At 37.2% G+C, this 16,784-nt stretch overlaps 1 protein-coding gene across 3 annotated transcripts in view; it reads right to left on the bottom strand.

Annotated features, from left to right (window-relative positions):
• ORC5 (origin recognition complex subunit 5) overlaps positions 1-16,507 on the bottom strand; it is a 74,021-nt gene extending 57,514 nt beyond the window's left edge. For all 3 annotated transcript variants that reach the window (XM_061165188.1, XM_061165190.1, XM_061165187.1), the window contains exons 1-4: positions 16,328-16,507; positions 12,861-12,953; positions 10,140-10,343; positions 5,341-5,415 (exon numbers count right to left, since the gene is read on the bottom strand). In XM_061165188.1, the coding sequence (XP_061021171.1) occupies positions 5,341-5,415; positions 10,140-10,343; positions 12,861-12,953; positions 16,328-16,399 (444 nt within the window). In that variant the 5' untranslated portion in view covers positions 16,400-16,507. The remainder of the gene's footprint in view (positions 1-5,340; positions 5,416-10,139; positions 10,344-12,860; positions 12,954-16,327) is intronic.
• Positions 16,508-16,784: the final 277 nt, after the last annotated feature.

The following is a 16,784-nucleotide window of genomic DNA, read 5'->3' on the forward strand; positions in this document are numbered from 1 at the left end:
CATACTAATAGGCCATATTTAGAAAACCTAATCAAGGAGCTCATCTTTATATGCAAATTTTCCTACATAATTACTTAGAATTTCCATAAAACTTTCAGGTTAATTGACAATTCAGTTACATGTAACACTAGCACAGTCACAGAAGGACTTATTTTATAGAAATTAAGAAACACATCTGCTTGAATGATTAAAATAAGACCTTTTTATGGGTGTTGTCAAAGAAATCATACACTTAAATAATAAACCAAAAAAGGCAAAATTGATATGGCTATAGTACCCACAAAAAAGAATATATTTGTTGAAGAAGATGATGAGCTTACATTAAAAACACAAACAAGAGTAAGCATCCAAAATACCAATGTTAAGTAAATAGACATCTTTTGAAATTATAATATTCTAGAAATAACATTAAGAGAACAAACTCAGTGTGTATGTTATCCTTCTACAAAGTGGCCATGAATGCTAATTTTAATGCTAGAATTTATCTGTAGACACCTCTGCATTCCCAACACAAAGTTTACTTTGTTTTATTTTTTTTCTCCAACACAAATTTTAATTCTTCCCATGTTCTTTGGGATGTCTCCTAAGTTGAGTAACAGATATGATATCTGTTTTGTTCTGTAACTATTCTTAGGACTAAATCTCTTACACTATACTTTGATGGTGATTTACTTTTATAGTTTTTAACTTATGTGTAAACTTATACTCAAATTTTCATTATTTATAGAAATATACTTCTGGCTAACAAAGAAGGTTAAGTTCAATAAATTAATGACTCCATAGAAAGTGTAGCATCTTCATGAAAGAGCAAAGAAGATTTTTACTTTCAAATGCTTTTTGTCTTATTAATTTTTAATAATTCCTGATTTCTATAGTGATAAAAGGGCATGCTCTAAACACAATCTTGATTACAAAGCATTGAGCTGCTTTTCCTTTAAAATATGATTATCCAAAAGCATTTTATAAAGTCAGCTAAAAAAATACTGAGAGATTAAAAAAATATAGGCTATTAACAGTCTAAAAGGACTTTAAGTTGGTTCTCATCTGTTCATCTGAAAGTACTTTCAAGTACAGTGATATCTATCATAATTTAAACTTCATTTTACTCTGATAAGTATCTAATATAAAAAATGGGAAATGCTTTGGCTATATTTCTTTTCAATGACACACACATTTAAAAATCAAGCATGTTTTCAGAAACATCAAAACAATTTTCTTTTCTGGTGGAGCTGAGCTTACTATGAATCGTTTTGTTTTCTTCATATAGTTTCTATAAATAAAACTAAAAAAAGTGAATGGCCTAACTACTGTGGTGGGAATGCATGATCACCATTACTAGGCACAGGGGAAAATAAGGGAGTAAGTTTTACTGAAAGGCGAGAGGACAGCAAGAATGCACTCTGGCTACCAGAGAAGGAGTCCTTGAACAAAGCAATGGGAAACAGTGGATGAATACATGCAAAAACAAAAATAAATCCCACAAACTCAACACAACACAACAAAAAGAAAGAGAGGAAGAGACCTCTACTCAATGAGGACAGATTTCTGGTATCAGTAGTAAACTGCTAAGAAATAATCAAACTGGGAGAGGCTAGACTGCATGAGAAGACTTCCAAGATATGTCACCAAGAGTTATATTTACTTTTCTCCCGTCCTCTCCGCATCTGCCCCCCAAGACTATTAGTAAAAGTGGATTTTAGGAGTTAATCTTAAGCATACAGTGATTTTGGTGGCAATCAGTTTAGAACTTTTAGTAGTTTCTCAAATTTGAGTAATGCATTTAACTTTTAAAGGTGGAAAGGCCTTAGGCACTGTCTCCCCAAATATTTAATTTTTATTATCAGTTCAGTCGCTGAGTTGTGTCTGACTCTTTCTGACCCCATGGACTGCAGTAAGCCAGGCCTGCCTGTCATCACCAACTCCCAGAGTTTCCTCAATCTCATATCCATTGTGCAGGGGATGCCATCCAACCATCTCATCCTCCGTCATCCCCTTCTCCTCCCATCTTCAATTTTTCCCAGCATCAGGGTCTTTTCCAATGAGTCACCTCTTCTCATCAGGCGGCCAAAGTATTGGAGTTTCAGCTTCAACATCAGTCCTTCCAATGAACACCCAGGATTGATCTCCTTTAGGATGGACTGGTTGGATCTCCTTGCTGTCCAAGGACTCTCAAGAGTCTTCTCCAATACCACAGTTCAAAAGCATTAATTCTTCGGCACTCAGCTTTCTTTTTTTTTTTTTTTTTTCAGCTTTCTTTATAGTCCAACTCTCACATCCATACCTGACTACTGGAAAAAACACAGCTTTGACTAGACGGACTTTTGCTGGCAAAGTAAGGTTTCTGTTTTTTAATATGCTGTCTAGGTTTGTCATAGCTTTTCTTCCAAGAAGCAAGCACCTTTTAATTTCATGGCTGCGGTCACCATCTGCAGTGATTCTGGAGCCCAAAAAAATAAAGTCTCTCACTGTTTCCATTATTTCCCCATCTATTTGCCATGAAGTGATGGGACCGGATACCAGGATCTTAGTTTTTTGAATGTTGAGTTTTAAGCCAACTTTTCCACTCTCCTTTCACTTTCATCAAGAGGCTCTTTAGTTCTTCCTCACTTTCTGCCATAAGGATGGTGTCATCTGCGTATCTGAAATTATTGATATCTCTCCCAGCAATCTTGATTCCAGCTTGTGCTTCATTCAGCCTGGCATTTCTCATGATGTACTCTGCATATAGTTAAATAAGCAGGGTGACAACATATAGCCTTGATGTACTCCTTTCCTGATTTGGAAGCAGTCTGTTGTTCCATGTCCAATTCTAGCTGTTGCTTCTTGACCTGTGTACAGATTTCTCAGGAGCAGCAAACTCCAGCTCACCAGCAACAAGGAGCAGAACGATGTGGTGAGGAAGATGGTGGAGCAGAAGGAGGTGTACTCATCTTCTCCTGTGAGAACTCCAAAATTACAACTCGCTGCTGAACAACCATCAACAGGAGAATGTTGGATCCCACCACAAAAAGACACCCCATGTCCAAGGACAAAGGAGAAGCCCCAGCAACACAGTAGGATGGGCGAAACTGCATTTAGAATCAAACCCCATACCCGCCAAAGACACTCAGAGGGTTCAAACAAACCTTGTGCACACCAGGATCCAGAGACCCCACAGAGACTGAGACACAACTGTGTCTGAGTGTCTCCTGCGGAGGTACGGTCAGCAGTGGCCTGCCTCAGGGGCAGGGGCTCTGGGTGCAGCAGACCTGGGTATGGCATAAGCCCTCTTGGAGAAGGTCGCCACTAACCCCACCATAAACCCATCAGAACTTAAAAGGGCTGGGGAAACAGACTCTTGGAGAGCACAAACAAAACCTTGTATGCACCAGGACCCAGGAGAAAGGAGCAGTGACTCCAAGAGACTTGCCCGTGAGTGTCCACGCATCTCCGGCAGAGGTATGGGTTGGCAGTGGCCTGCTGCAGGGTTGGGGGTACTCAGTGCAGCAGTGCAGGCATGGGACCTTTTGAAGGAGGTCACCATTATCTTCATTACCTCCACCATAGTTTGGCCTCAGGTCAAACAATAGGGAGGGAACACAGCCCTGCCTAGCAACAGAAGTTTGGGTTAAAGATTTACTGAGCATGGCCCCGCCCATCAGAAGAAGACGCAGTTTCCCCCTCAGTCAGTCTCTCCCAGTAGGAAGCTTCCATAAGCTTCTTATCCTTATCCATCAGAGAGCCAACAGAATGAAAACCACAATCACAGCAAACTAATCAAACTGATCACATGGACCACAGCCCTGTCTAACTCAATGAAACTATGAGCCATGCCTTGTAGGGCCACCCAAGACTGGTCATGATGGAGAGTTCTGACAAAATGTGGTCCACTGGAGAAGGGAATGGCAAACCACTTCTGTATTCTTCCCTTGAGAACCCCATGAACAGTATGAAAAGGCAGAAAGATAGGACACTGAAAGATGAACTCCCCAGGTCGGTAGGTGTCCAATATGCTACTGGAGATCAGTAGAGAAATAACTTCAGAAAGAATGAAGAGACAGAGCCAAAGCAAAAACAACACCCAGTTGTGGATGTGACTGGTGATGGAAGTAAAGTCTGATGCTGTAAAGAACAATATTGCATAGGAACCTGGAATGTTAGGTCCATGATAGAAGGCAAGTTGGAAATGGTCAAACAGGAGATGGCAAGAGTGAACATTGACATTTTAGAAACCAGTGAACTAAAATGGACTGGAATGGGTGAATTTAACTCAGATGACCTTTATATCTACTACTGTGGGCAAGAATCCCTGATAAGAAGTGGTGTCGCCATCATAGTCAACAAAAGAGTCCAAAATGCACTACTTGGATGCAATCTCAAAAACAACAGAATAATCTCTGTTCGTTTCCAAGGCAAACCATTCAATATTACAGTAATCCAAGTCTATGCCCAACCAGTAATTTTTATTATAATGTCCCTTAATATTATACTTAAATAATAGGGACATAAAACTAAGTAGGTATAAACTACTTATGTTCAAGGTACGTATAAAGTTATAAAACCAATCTTTAATTTATAAGGTAAATAGAAGACTATAAAGCAAATAAAACTTAAATTAACATTATTTGAATATGATGAACATTACTGTTTTGCTTAAACTAAATCTTTGCTCACTTCATCAATATGGTACTAACAGGAAATAGCCTTTTGAGTTTAGTATTCCTATACCAAATGGTATTGGTGAAAACTGAACTCTCACCGATTTCCTTTATTCAACCTACTAGAAACTACTACCTGTTGTTGCCATTACTATTGTATTATTATTTGGTTTTCACCTGACACGTATGATGATACACAGTAAATTTATCCCTTTCTTTTCTTATGAAGCCATGACAATTAGAATCAATACAATTCAGTGCCAACACGATTTTAAGTTGAATCACAAAGCTGGTTCCAATAACTGAGTGGCCATGAGACAGAATGTCAGATGATCCAGAGCAGACCTATCATTCTATTTTATATTTCTGAAATAAAAAGAAAATTTTAAAGTTCTTGCAGACAGTTCAAAGTCTAGCCCTGTCCCACCATTTAGTCCAGTAAACACCTAAAATCTTTTAATAGAAAGTAGTGTTAGCCACTTCACAATCAAAAATAAAAGCTAAATAACTGAAGAACAAGTGTGATCAAAGCACAAATCAATTAAACTTTAAAAAAATCCTCAGCTTCACTCATAATAGAGAAATGCACATCAAATTTATATTAAGAGATTATTTCTCAGCTATCATATAGGCAAAAAGAAAAAACTGACAACATATATCTACTGATTAGGCCATAGGGTAAAAAGATTCACACATCACTTACCAATTCTTGTAATCTAAGAAATCCAGGTAAAAGGTTTGCTTCCATATCTCTTAGATACTCGGCTTTATCTAGAACCTTGTTTAAAAAAATGCAGTGTCAAAACCAATTTTAAAATCCCTTTTACAAAACATTTACATAATATAATTTAAGATTTGAACCTTCCATGTTAAAAAATGTGACATGAATTAATATTTTAAACAGTATTAAAATTTATGGAAGACATTTCAAATAGGTCAATAAGTTACTACTAACATGTTTTAACCCAAATTTTAGAGAATAAGTCATAAATATACTTAAAAAGGTTTTAAAGATAAACTATCAAAACGATCGTGAATTAAGATGTTAAGGACCTTTTCTTATAGGTATACATGAAATAAAACTATATGCATTTTTATTTCACTTGATAAAAGATAAATGTCTACCACATAACAATAATTACAAAGCTTTCTGACCTGAGAGATAGAAGAAAATTCTAAATTTCAGTATGTAAAATTACTTGCTTGAACTTTGTAAATGCATGCTAAACCCTTTAGCTAGAAAACCAAACATGTTAAGAAAGATTAAATTTTTTGTTCAGTGTTATGATAATACTATCGGGATTATGCTGCAAATTATATTCATTTATATTAGGAATAAAATTAAAATGCAGGGAATATAATATTATTTCCCTGAATAATCCAAAATGTTTTATATCTGTTTTGCTGATTAATAGGCAGCTTGAAACAATGTATTAGAGTAATCAACTTAAGATATTTCATTCCTAATTCATTTAGACAAAATAAAGCTGAAGTTATTTACTGCTAAAAAGGAACAAATTAGTTTCTCAACTATGTATTCTCAATATGCAATTTTCCCATCAATTTCCATTTAAAACTCTCTAATAGAGGACATAGATTAATTCAAATAAATTGGTCCATTTGTATGCCCATTTTAATTCAAAACACAAAGCTGAAGCAGTATTAGTTCAATCTTCTGACTTAATATAATTAACCCACTGTAATTAATGATTTTATAGTATTTTAATAAATGATACTTCTTCAAAAGCAATTATCAAATAACTAATCTTCAAAGAAGTTAAAATTTTAACTCAAATTCAAACATTTTTAAAAATAACTGACATGAAAGCAATCTAATAGACTCGATTTGTAAGCTTGTTTACTGACTAGAAAACATTCTCAGACATCTTTCTGCATTATTTCCTAAGTGCTGAAGCTTACCAATTCATATATTAAATAACTGCATATTCTACAAAATTACTCTAAATGTTCTATGCTAAACACCTACAAACTTTTTCACCTTTAATGTTTAGTCATCTAACAAACAACATCGAATGCCTACACTGATCCATGAGGCCTGAAACATGAGTTGGGTCCTACTGATTCCTCATGGCTCTTCACAGAACATTGACCCCTCCTCCTCCTCCCTGAAGACAGTTTGAAGCTCTGCTTGCTGGAGTCATCCAGCACTCTGGGGTCTTTCATCCTTGTCCTTTAAATGTCAGTTTCTGACTATCACGTTTCTAACGTAACTCCTGTATTTTTTGCATATTAATGACCTCCTTCTGATATGGTAGATTCTTTATTTCCTTAAATCCCTCTCCTCCAGTGATCTTGTCGCCTATCCTACCCAGTGAAAGATCAACTTATATTTTGTATCACTGGCTTTTGAAGTGTGATCTGTAGGCCCTTATAAGGTGAGGGCAGGAGATGTGCTGTTTCTGATCCTCTATCAGGAATTGGGTGAGGTCAAACTCTTTTCATAATAATACTAAAATTTTATATGCCTTCTTCTACCACGGTGATATGTGCACTAATGGTAAAAGAAGCAAATGTGGGTTAAACTTAAGTAGCCTTAGCATAAATCAAGGTAATGGTGCCAAACTATTCTAGCAGTTGTTAATTCTTTACTATGTACTTACTCTAAAGATGGAGCAGATGTACTTTTTCCTATTCCTCCTAGGTAAAACTAAGAATCTTGAGTATTACATACAAAACAAATAAGGCTCTGAAAGGTGGAAAGAAGGCAAACTAGCTAGAGACCTCAGGACCAGAAGAATGACACCTCACTTTGGAGGGTGAATTGTCTAAGTTATTTTCTTGCCTCACGTGTGGAGCTGAAGAAGCCTACAACACAGAAAGGCCAAGGAGAACAGACCAAAAGCACTCCAACAAAAGCCTGCTTTTTCTAGTCAAAGGTCCAGGGAAGGGGAAGCCTAGAGAGACTCCCAAGACTATTCACTATCTAAGTTTTATTTGATCATCAATGATATCTTCTGTCTCCAAATTTCTTCACTACCTCAACACTGGAGCACCACAGTACTCAGTCACTGGACTCAACTCTTTTCTAACTCGCGCACTCTACTGGTGACCTAATCCCATCTTGCAGCTTTAAGTATATGCTCAGAAATCTAAAATGGTATTTCCATGTTGGACCTCTCTTGACCTCAGACGCCAAGTGTCCAAGTGCCAACTCAACATCTCTACTTGGATTTTACATACCCAAAAACCAAATTCCTCAGAACTTTTTCCCCCAGAAAGACCCCACCTGCTGTAGTTTTCTTCACTCAGATCATGACAACGGCATTCCTTCAGGTGCACGAAAACTTCGTAATTAGTTGTATTAGTTTCCTAGGGCTACCATAACAAAATACCGCACACAGGGTGGCTTAAGAGAAACTTACATCTCACAGCTGTGGAGGCTATAAGTATCAGATCAAGTTGCTCTAAGTATCAGATCAAGCAGGGCCATGCTTTCTGTGAAGGTACTAGAGAAGGAGCTGTATCAGGTCTCTCTTCCAGCTCCTGAGAATTCCTGGCCTTGTGGCAACATACCTCCAGTCTTTATGTGGCATTCTCCCTACGTGCATGTCTGCGTCTACATTTCTTCTTTTTCATTAGGACATCAGTCATATTGGATGAGGGGCCCAGTCTACTCTAGTATGACTTCAACTTAATTAGAACCACAATGATCCCATTTACAAATACCATCATATTTTGAGGTTCTAGGGGCTAGAACATCAACGTACTTTTTGGAGGAAACAAATCAACCCACAACACTAATCTGCATGCTTCTATCTTGTACTCTTTCTTTCTCAGCATTACCCCTCTCCCCTCTTACTTAAACTATTCCAGCCAAAATGGCCTCCTTGATACTCCAATCTCTTTGCTTGGAATACTCTTTTTTTTTAGATATTTTCATGGCTTGCCCCTTACTTCCATCCAGTTTCAGTTCTGTTATCATTATCTCAGTGAGATCTTCTCTGCCTTCCTCACTTAGAAAATAACTATGTTCCCCTGCCCAGCTGATTCTGCCTTACTCTAATGTATCACATCTAACATACTACATATTAACTTGCTTATTATCTACCTTTTTCAATTAGATTATAAGCCCCAAGTAGGCAGAGACTCTTCTGTCCCTGTTCTATCTCCACTATCTAAAACAGTGCTTGGCATATTTGCATAAATAAATGAACAAAATTAAAAAGTGAAAGGAACTGTTTTATACATTTAAGAAGATGCAAGAATGCATAAAACTCAGTCCTTTCAGTGAGTTTATAACTTAGCTGTTATGAGACGGTATTATACTAAAATTTAATTCCAACTCCAGATATAATCATTTTTAAAATAAGATTAAAGTATTATAAAAAATTCACTAACATAAAGCACATTATATACTTTCATTTGTCTACTAATTATTTTCAAATTGATGTAACAAGTTAAACCAAGTCAATCTAAAATCAAATGGTTCATCTTTCCCAGACCTACCACATACACAATTGACAAATTTGACCTTTGCTGTCTCTTACATTTATTCTTTTCTGCATTTTCTACCCCAACTCTAATCCAGGCCCAAATTGCCTCTAATGAAAACAGTTACAAGAGCCTCAAAACCATCTAGCCTATGTCTTTCAATTCCCTCCGATCTATCTATTCAACATGCCTCCAGAGCAATTTTCCTAAAGCATGTTTGTTGCTCTACATCTTCCTCTCACTGCCTAGGAAATGAAATAAGGCACATTAGTATAGTTTTCAAGACACTCCACGATCTACCCCCTCCCACTTTTCTAGTCTTCTTTGTCTTCCTTCATATTTTATAACCCACAAAGACCAGAGTATTTACTATTCCCTAGCCTCCATTCCCATCTGCATGCCTTTGCCTAATTCCCTCCATCTGAAATTTCTCTTCATTTTTTTCCTAATAACACCCTAATCATAATTTTAGCTCTATCTCAGATGTTACCACTTTATGAGGCTGTACCAGATGTACCTGGATCAGTGTTTTGCCTATCAATGTTATCACTCATTCTACATGTGGTCATATGAGTATATCATAACTCTTCTACTAAACTGAAGCTCTCTTTAGATAAGAACTACATCTACAGACTCATAGAAAACAAACCAGTGGTTACCAGTGGGCACAGGGAATGAGGAAGGGGCAACATAAGGACAGGGGATTAAGAAGTACAGACTACTACATATAAAATAAATAAGCTACAAGGATACATTATACAGCACAGAGCATATAGTGAATGTTTTACAATAACTATAAATGGGGTATAACCTTTAAAAATTATGAATCAGTGTTTCAGGTATACTACACTGTACATCTGAAACATCAACTATACATACCTCAGAAAAACTATACCTCAGTTTAAAAAAAGAAATATATCAAACATTTTTTATATCACATAAGCACCTTGTACAATGCACTGTACATAACGGATTTCAAAAAAAATATGAAAACTTTCTAATAGATCAGTTTTCAAGTAAGATATGATATAATGAAATTAAATTACTTACAATATATACAGTCTGATCCTTGAGATTTTCAGCTTCAGTTATTTTTTGTTTAAATAAGCGAACAAAGTCATTAAATGTTTCACAGGTTATGTGAGCAGAACATTCACCCTCTGAAGAACTAAGATGATTCAATTTGTTTAAAATTTGTTCCAAAAGCAGTCTCAAGGTAAAGCACTCAACACAATTCACAAAGACATGTGGAAGCTGAAAACAAAAAAAAAAAAGTGTAAATAGAAAACATACAAACACAATAATGGCTTTGCTGGATATCGCCCATTTGCCCTTCTAAATCTATACCCCACCATTTTCCAAACCGCTCTGCGCCCCACGAGGTTGACCACTACAGACTGCATTGCTCAGACTCATGTTTTTCTGGATCTAGTGGATTCAGTCAATGGGAAGAACCAGGAGACAGACGAAGAGAGAAAAAACTGTGAGAGAAAAAAACTGAGTATTCCCTTGACTCCCTCTCCCATCCCTCAGTGGCCCAGAGCTTGACAGCGGCTCCATCTTCTCCTAAAGGCTCGAGTTGGGCAGCCCCTTGTCACAGATTACACCTCTTGCTGGGGCCTTTACAGTTCCTTCTTATGGTCTATTTAAATCTGAGGGAGCTAAAGGCTCTCAGCACATCACCATCCCTTACTGGTTCCCTAAACATTTCTTCAACCTTTGTAAAACAGTCCCTCCATTAAACTCACTTCAATTATTTGAGTTTTCATTTGTTTCCAACAGGGATTCAAAGCAAACTTGCAATTTCTTTTAAAGAATTCATAAAAAGAACCCCAATGACATGTGAATGTTAAAATTCTTAGTAAGAATTTCTTATTTATAATTTTAAGATAATATTTTTAATGATGGACACACCTAGATTTTAAAAAATGCTAATTAAAATTAAGAGTTAGAAACCACAGTAATCCACCTGTGAGGACTGAGAACAAACTCTTCATTTAAAGAACTACCAAATGGAAGTAACTCCAGAAGCAATGAAGAAACAAAAGACTTACAAATATAGTCTGTTCTCAAAATGAAATCACAAAACAGTACTGATCACTCAGAGGCATGGCACCTGTTAACTATTTTTGGTCTTCCCTGGTGGCTCAGTGGTAAAGAATCCACCTGACAATGCAGGAGATGCAGGTTCAATCCCTGGGTTGAAAAGATCCCCTGACTAAGGAAATGGCAACCCACTCCAGTATTCTTGCCTGGAAAATTCCATGGAGAGAGGAGCCTGGCGGGCTATAGTCCATGGGGTCCCAAAAGAGTCAGACATGACTTAGTGACTAAACAACATAACCAGTTTTAGTAATGCTCTATAAATCTCACCCAATAAAGCTTTTCTTTTCCAGAGGAGCAGTGTAAGTAAGGCTACAATATATTTACTCAGGCACAATTTCACCAGCATTTTCTGACATCCTTTACCCCCACTCCTTTATGAACTAGAGTCCATGATGTCTCTGTTATGAGTAACTGTCTTGCTTACTGCTATCTGTGTGCTATCTGTGGCCTTTAATGGCAACATATCCTAAATGTCTCTTTGTGAAGTTGTACGAGAAGTCGTGATAATCAACATTACAATGATTAACTAGCAAAAATCATGATACATTAAAAAGTGAAATAGACCTTAAATACAGAACTTCCGTATTCAATTTTCATGCTTTTATTCAAAGTACATTATTTTTGGACACTTCCTACAGGGAGTTACAAACACAAACGCCTGAGCCAGGACCTTGCGCACTCAAGGTTAGGAGAGGTAGAGAGAATGAGTATAAGAAAGCGATTCCAAGCAAAGGGAGCAGTGTATGCCCAGGGTTCAAAGTAAGAAACAGCAAGAACCGTCAATACTTCAGTATGCCACACAAAACACATATACTGTGAGCTAAAGTTGGGACCAGGAGTAGCAAACAGCCTTTTGATATATAAAGCTGTATGAGAACACAGCTATGTCCATTCAGATAGATACAGTCCACGGCCACTTTCTTACTAAGGAGGAGTTGAGAGGTTGTAACAGAAAGTACCTGGCCCACAAGCCTAAAATATTTACTAACTGGCCATTAAAGAGAAAGTTTGCCCATCCCTGGCTTAGGATACGAAATGAGGTGTGGCAATAATCATGAATAATAGCATCTAACCTTTACTGAGTGCTTACTATACACTAAGTATTGTGGTAAGAACTTTTCATATATTAACTCACTAAATTCTCACAAAAATTCCAAGTGTTGTCGCTATTAGCCCTACTTTTCAGATGGGGAGAGCACTAAGGGCTGAACCTAGAAGAGGAACATAAGTCTGCTAGATTCTGTCTCAAATTCTCAGGCATTACATTACCAAAGATAAAGTGAATTCTGCTCACGAAGGGTCTTATATACCAAGAAAAACACCTGAACATTTTGCTGAAGATCTTATTTAATATTTTCATGGACTAGTTGCAGGGTGAAGAACAGACTGCACTTAGAAAACTGTTGTGGAAATAAATGAAATAAACACGATAAATGAAACTGAGCAGCAATGGCTACAATTAAAGCTACACAGAGTCAAGATATTAATGATACAGAATCTACAGAGCATGTTTACTATTCAATTTACTGAGAGAGTGAGGATAAAGAGAAGAGTAAAAAATAAATTTAGACAAACATAAGTTTAAACTAAACATCTCCCAGATCCCTTCCATTTCTAGGAGTCTACAAATAAAAATCAATTAACACTGAGCTTGGGTAGTCTTACCTCTAAACTTCCCAACAAAGTTTGTGTTACATAGGTCTTTCCACTGGCAGTATGTCCATAAATAAAAATAGATGGAAAACTGAAATGATGTCTCTAGGGGAAAAAAGTTAAATATCAATCTGCACACACAAAACATAAAATAAACATTTATTAACTTGTGAAAAAGTTTTACATGATAAAGTAAATTATTTAATCCAAATTATTTCAACAGTGAGCATTTAATGATTTCATCATTACACTTTAAACTTACTTTAAATTCAACTCTACTCTTTCTCAAAATTCCTGGAAAAATCATATTTGGCCTATGTATTATACATGACATATTACTGTGTATATATATATACACACACACACACACACTTAAATCTTTTATTATTACATATATATATATGCTTGTATTTTCAAATTTATGGGAGATTTAACAGATTTTTTAAAGAATAATTCTGATCATACTTCTTAACTCTTTTTTATAGAATTTAATTCACAGGCTGCAACTTCACTGTACACTTTAAAGCTCTGAAACTAAGCATACAGAATCGCAGGGCTAGAATTTCAAGAATCCTCTGTTCTAAGGAAAACTTACAGAATACTTCTGAATTATGTATACTACATTTACCCCTAAATGTATACATATCATCATCATTGTTTCCAACGATCAAATCTACACAGCATACATTTCAAAACATCTATTCCCAAGATTCTCCTGCAGTACATTATGAGTTAGCAGCCCAGAGAAAAGTAAAAAGTGTCAAACATCTCTCTATGGTCTGGTCAATATTACAAATATGCTTCATTCATTCAATGAACATTTATTAGACAACAACTAAACGCTGAAAACCATGATGCACTAAAGAGTAAAAAAATTAGAGGCAAAATATGCTTTGAAGGAATTCACATACACTTAAAAAATAATTACAAGAAAATTGGGTGACAATTCAATTTCCATGAAAAAGGACAGTCTCTATGATCACCATCTACCACTACAACAGTACAGGTGACCCTTGAACAACACAGGTTTTGAACTTCCTAGGTTCATCTATACATGGGTTTTTTTCAATAAATATACTGGAAAAAATTCTGGAGATTTGCAACAATTTGAAAAAACTCACAGAAGAACCACATAGCCTAAAAATATAGAAAAAAATTAAGAAAAAATTAGGTATGTCATGAAGCATAAAATATATATAGATAATAGTATAGCCTTACAAAGTCATACGGTGAGGGATATTTAATATAAAATTAATAATGTATTAGTTTTGTTTTATAACTTGGCTTTCAAAGGATTACAGTACCATACGGTATGTCTGTGTTTCCCAGCCTATCCCTTCCTTCTCTCCCTCTCCCTCTTTTCCTTTTCTCCACCCTTCTTCCTTCTAATATGTATAAAATGCCCAATGCTTTGCATTATTAAGACAATACTGATATACATATTGACAGACAATTCATCTTGTAGCCAACGTAAACTTATGGCATTGATAAACTCAGTTTAGTACGGTGAATGTATTTCTCTTTATTATGATTTTCTTAATAATATTTCCTTTTCTAAAGCTTACTTTATTGTAAATGAGTACAAAATATTATACATATAACACACAAAATATGTGTTAGTTGACTGTTTATCAGTAAGACCATTAGTAGCTAAGTTTTGGGGGAGTCAAAGGTTACACACTGATTTTACACTACACAGGGGGTCAGCACCCCTAATTTCCACATTGTTCAAAGGTCAACTGTAGTCACAGACATTTATTACATTCTAGCCACCAAGTTACAACTTTCCTTTTTGCAGGACAAATGAGGAACTCAGTTCATACAGGAAAATATTAATGGCAAATGCCTATGGCAATAGCAGCCCCAAAACTAAAAATGGATGTTCTAATACATGGATTCTTAAGTTCATACATAAGCATCGTGCAAATTAACTAGCTCAAAAATTCTGTCTCAAGAACTAAATGCAAGCTTGCTGAGCATCTCTGTTATTCAAATACTATATTTCACCTTGAAGAGAAGCTCAAGATATTCATTAGGACACTTTTTCAAGCTACACTGAAATTCTCGTTTTTTGGAATCCTGCCATACTTGTCTGCATCCTAAAGGTGTTTAATAATACTCCACCTTACCTAATCTTTTCTAGTGTTACCCAGAATTGAACTCTTGCACTATTATTTAACTTTTCACCTTCATATATCTAACATAAACTAATAATTCTGGATGTGGCAATGTGCTTGGAACAGAGAACATGCTCAGTAACAATTTCCTGAATACATAAATGAGTCTGCTTGGAAATATGAACCAGTTTTGTTTTTTTTTTTTTAACAAATCTTTAAAATCTCCCACATGTACGGCGCCTTACAGAAAAGTCCTATTAAAACTGCTAAACATGATTTGTTTCTCTGATCTATACCAAATTGATACTACTCATCTCTATTTGCCAACATTCATTTTCAGGAGCACCACTTCTGTTTGGAAAGATCTGGGTCTGTTAACTCCAGGGAATGAATGCATGAGGTATAACCAAGAAAATGTTTCAGTGATAATATGGGCAACTACGATTAAAAGCATTGTAACCAGAATATTGACTGAGGGTGCAGTCATTGACATCTTCCCTAACTAATGCGCCCCTTTAGGAAGCTGGTACTTTTCCACTAACACTTCACAGGCCACCCTAGGCTGCCATCTGGCTAGCTGGATGAAAGCAGTACTCAAGAAACACCTGAGGTGTGGGGGGATAACATAAGTATGACTAAATTCTCATTTACTCTCCTTCAGATGAGACCCGAATCTGATTAATTCCAAGTCTCATTCATGAATCTGAAGCAAAGGCTCACTAAAAGCCACCAGAATATAATAAAAAAGTAGATTAAAGTTTTGAATTGATGAATGCAAGCTCCTACGGAAAGGACTCCCTAGTGGATTTCATCCACAGGAAACTTAACCTCCTCTCTTAGCCATCACCCGAACTGCTAGTCAAGAAGCCAAGACTATACCTCTTCTGTGCTTTAATAACGCTGGAACAGCCGTTAAAGTTTTAAACCAGATGCGCTACGATGGACCTTACTGGCCTTCCCAGCAATCACCCACCCACACAGGACTTAAGAGCAACTACCTCACTGAAACGGGGGGGGGATTCAGATTTGAATAAGTAACACTGCAAACACACCTGTTGGATAAAATCCTATACAACTGGGGTAAGAAGCAACTTTGAGTTGTTACTCTGTATTAACACTCTCTCAAAACTGGCGTGTGTAAAAAAAACATGCCTGGGCCAACAAGTCCTAGTTAGCGGGCCAGTACAGTTCAAGAAACTCCTCAGAAGTTACTTTAAGTGAGGAGTGGGACATCCCCTATCTCAACTCAAACACAGTCTACGGCCCCTCAATTCAAACGAAAATTTAAAAATTGGAAACTGTCGCCAAGACCACGTAATTCTTTGCCTCCGGGATTTAGAAAAGACAGCTGGACCACAATACCTCTCCAAACAGGGACTGCAAGGTGGACACTTGGGACTCGCGACAAAGCACCACATTTTCCAGGTGAAGCATTCTGGCAGCTACCAGACGACAGAGAAGCCCGTGGCCAGCTCCGGGTCCAAAAGCGTAGCCTCACCTACACCAGAGTCTCCACGCTCCCGCCGGAAACCGGACTCGCGGGCTTCTGGGAGGAGCCGGCGTGGCCGAGCGTCGGCGTGACGTCAGCGCGCAAGAGGAGCGTCGGCCCCTCCCTAATCTTTCAAGGCCCGAGGCTGTAGGGCTTTGGCGCCACCGAAGGGTTGTTCCGCTCCTATTTTCTTGTGGTGGGCAACTAGGCCTGTGGTCTTTGCCACCTAGAAGTCGATAGAACGGAAGGAGGCAGTGTGCTGAAGGGAGCTGAGGGGGCCCCCGCAGGCTCCCAGTAAGCAGAGAACCCGTGGCTTCAGTTTTCCAGCCT

Source organism: Dama dama, chromosome 18 (assembly GCF_033118175.1).
Source record: "Dama dama isolate Ldn47 chromosome 18, ASM3311817v1, whole genome shotgun sequence".
NCBI lineage: Eukaryota > Metazoa > Chordata > Mammalia > Artiodactyla > Cervidae > Dama > Dama dama.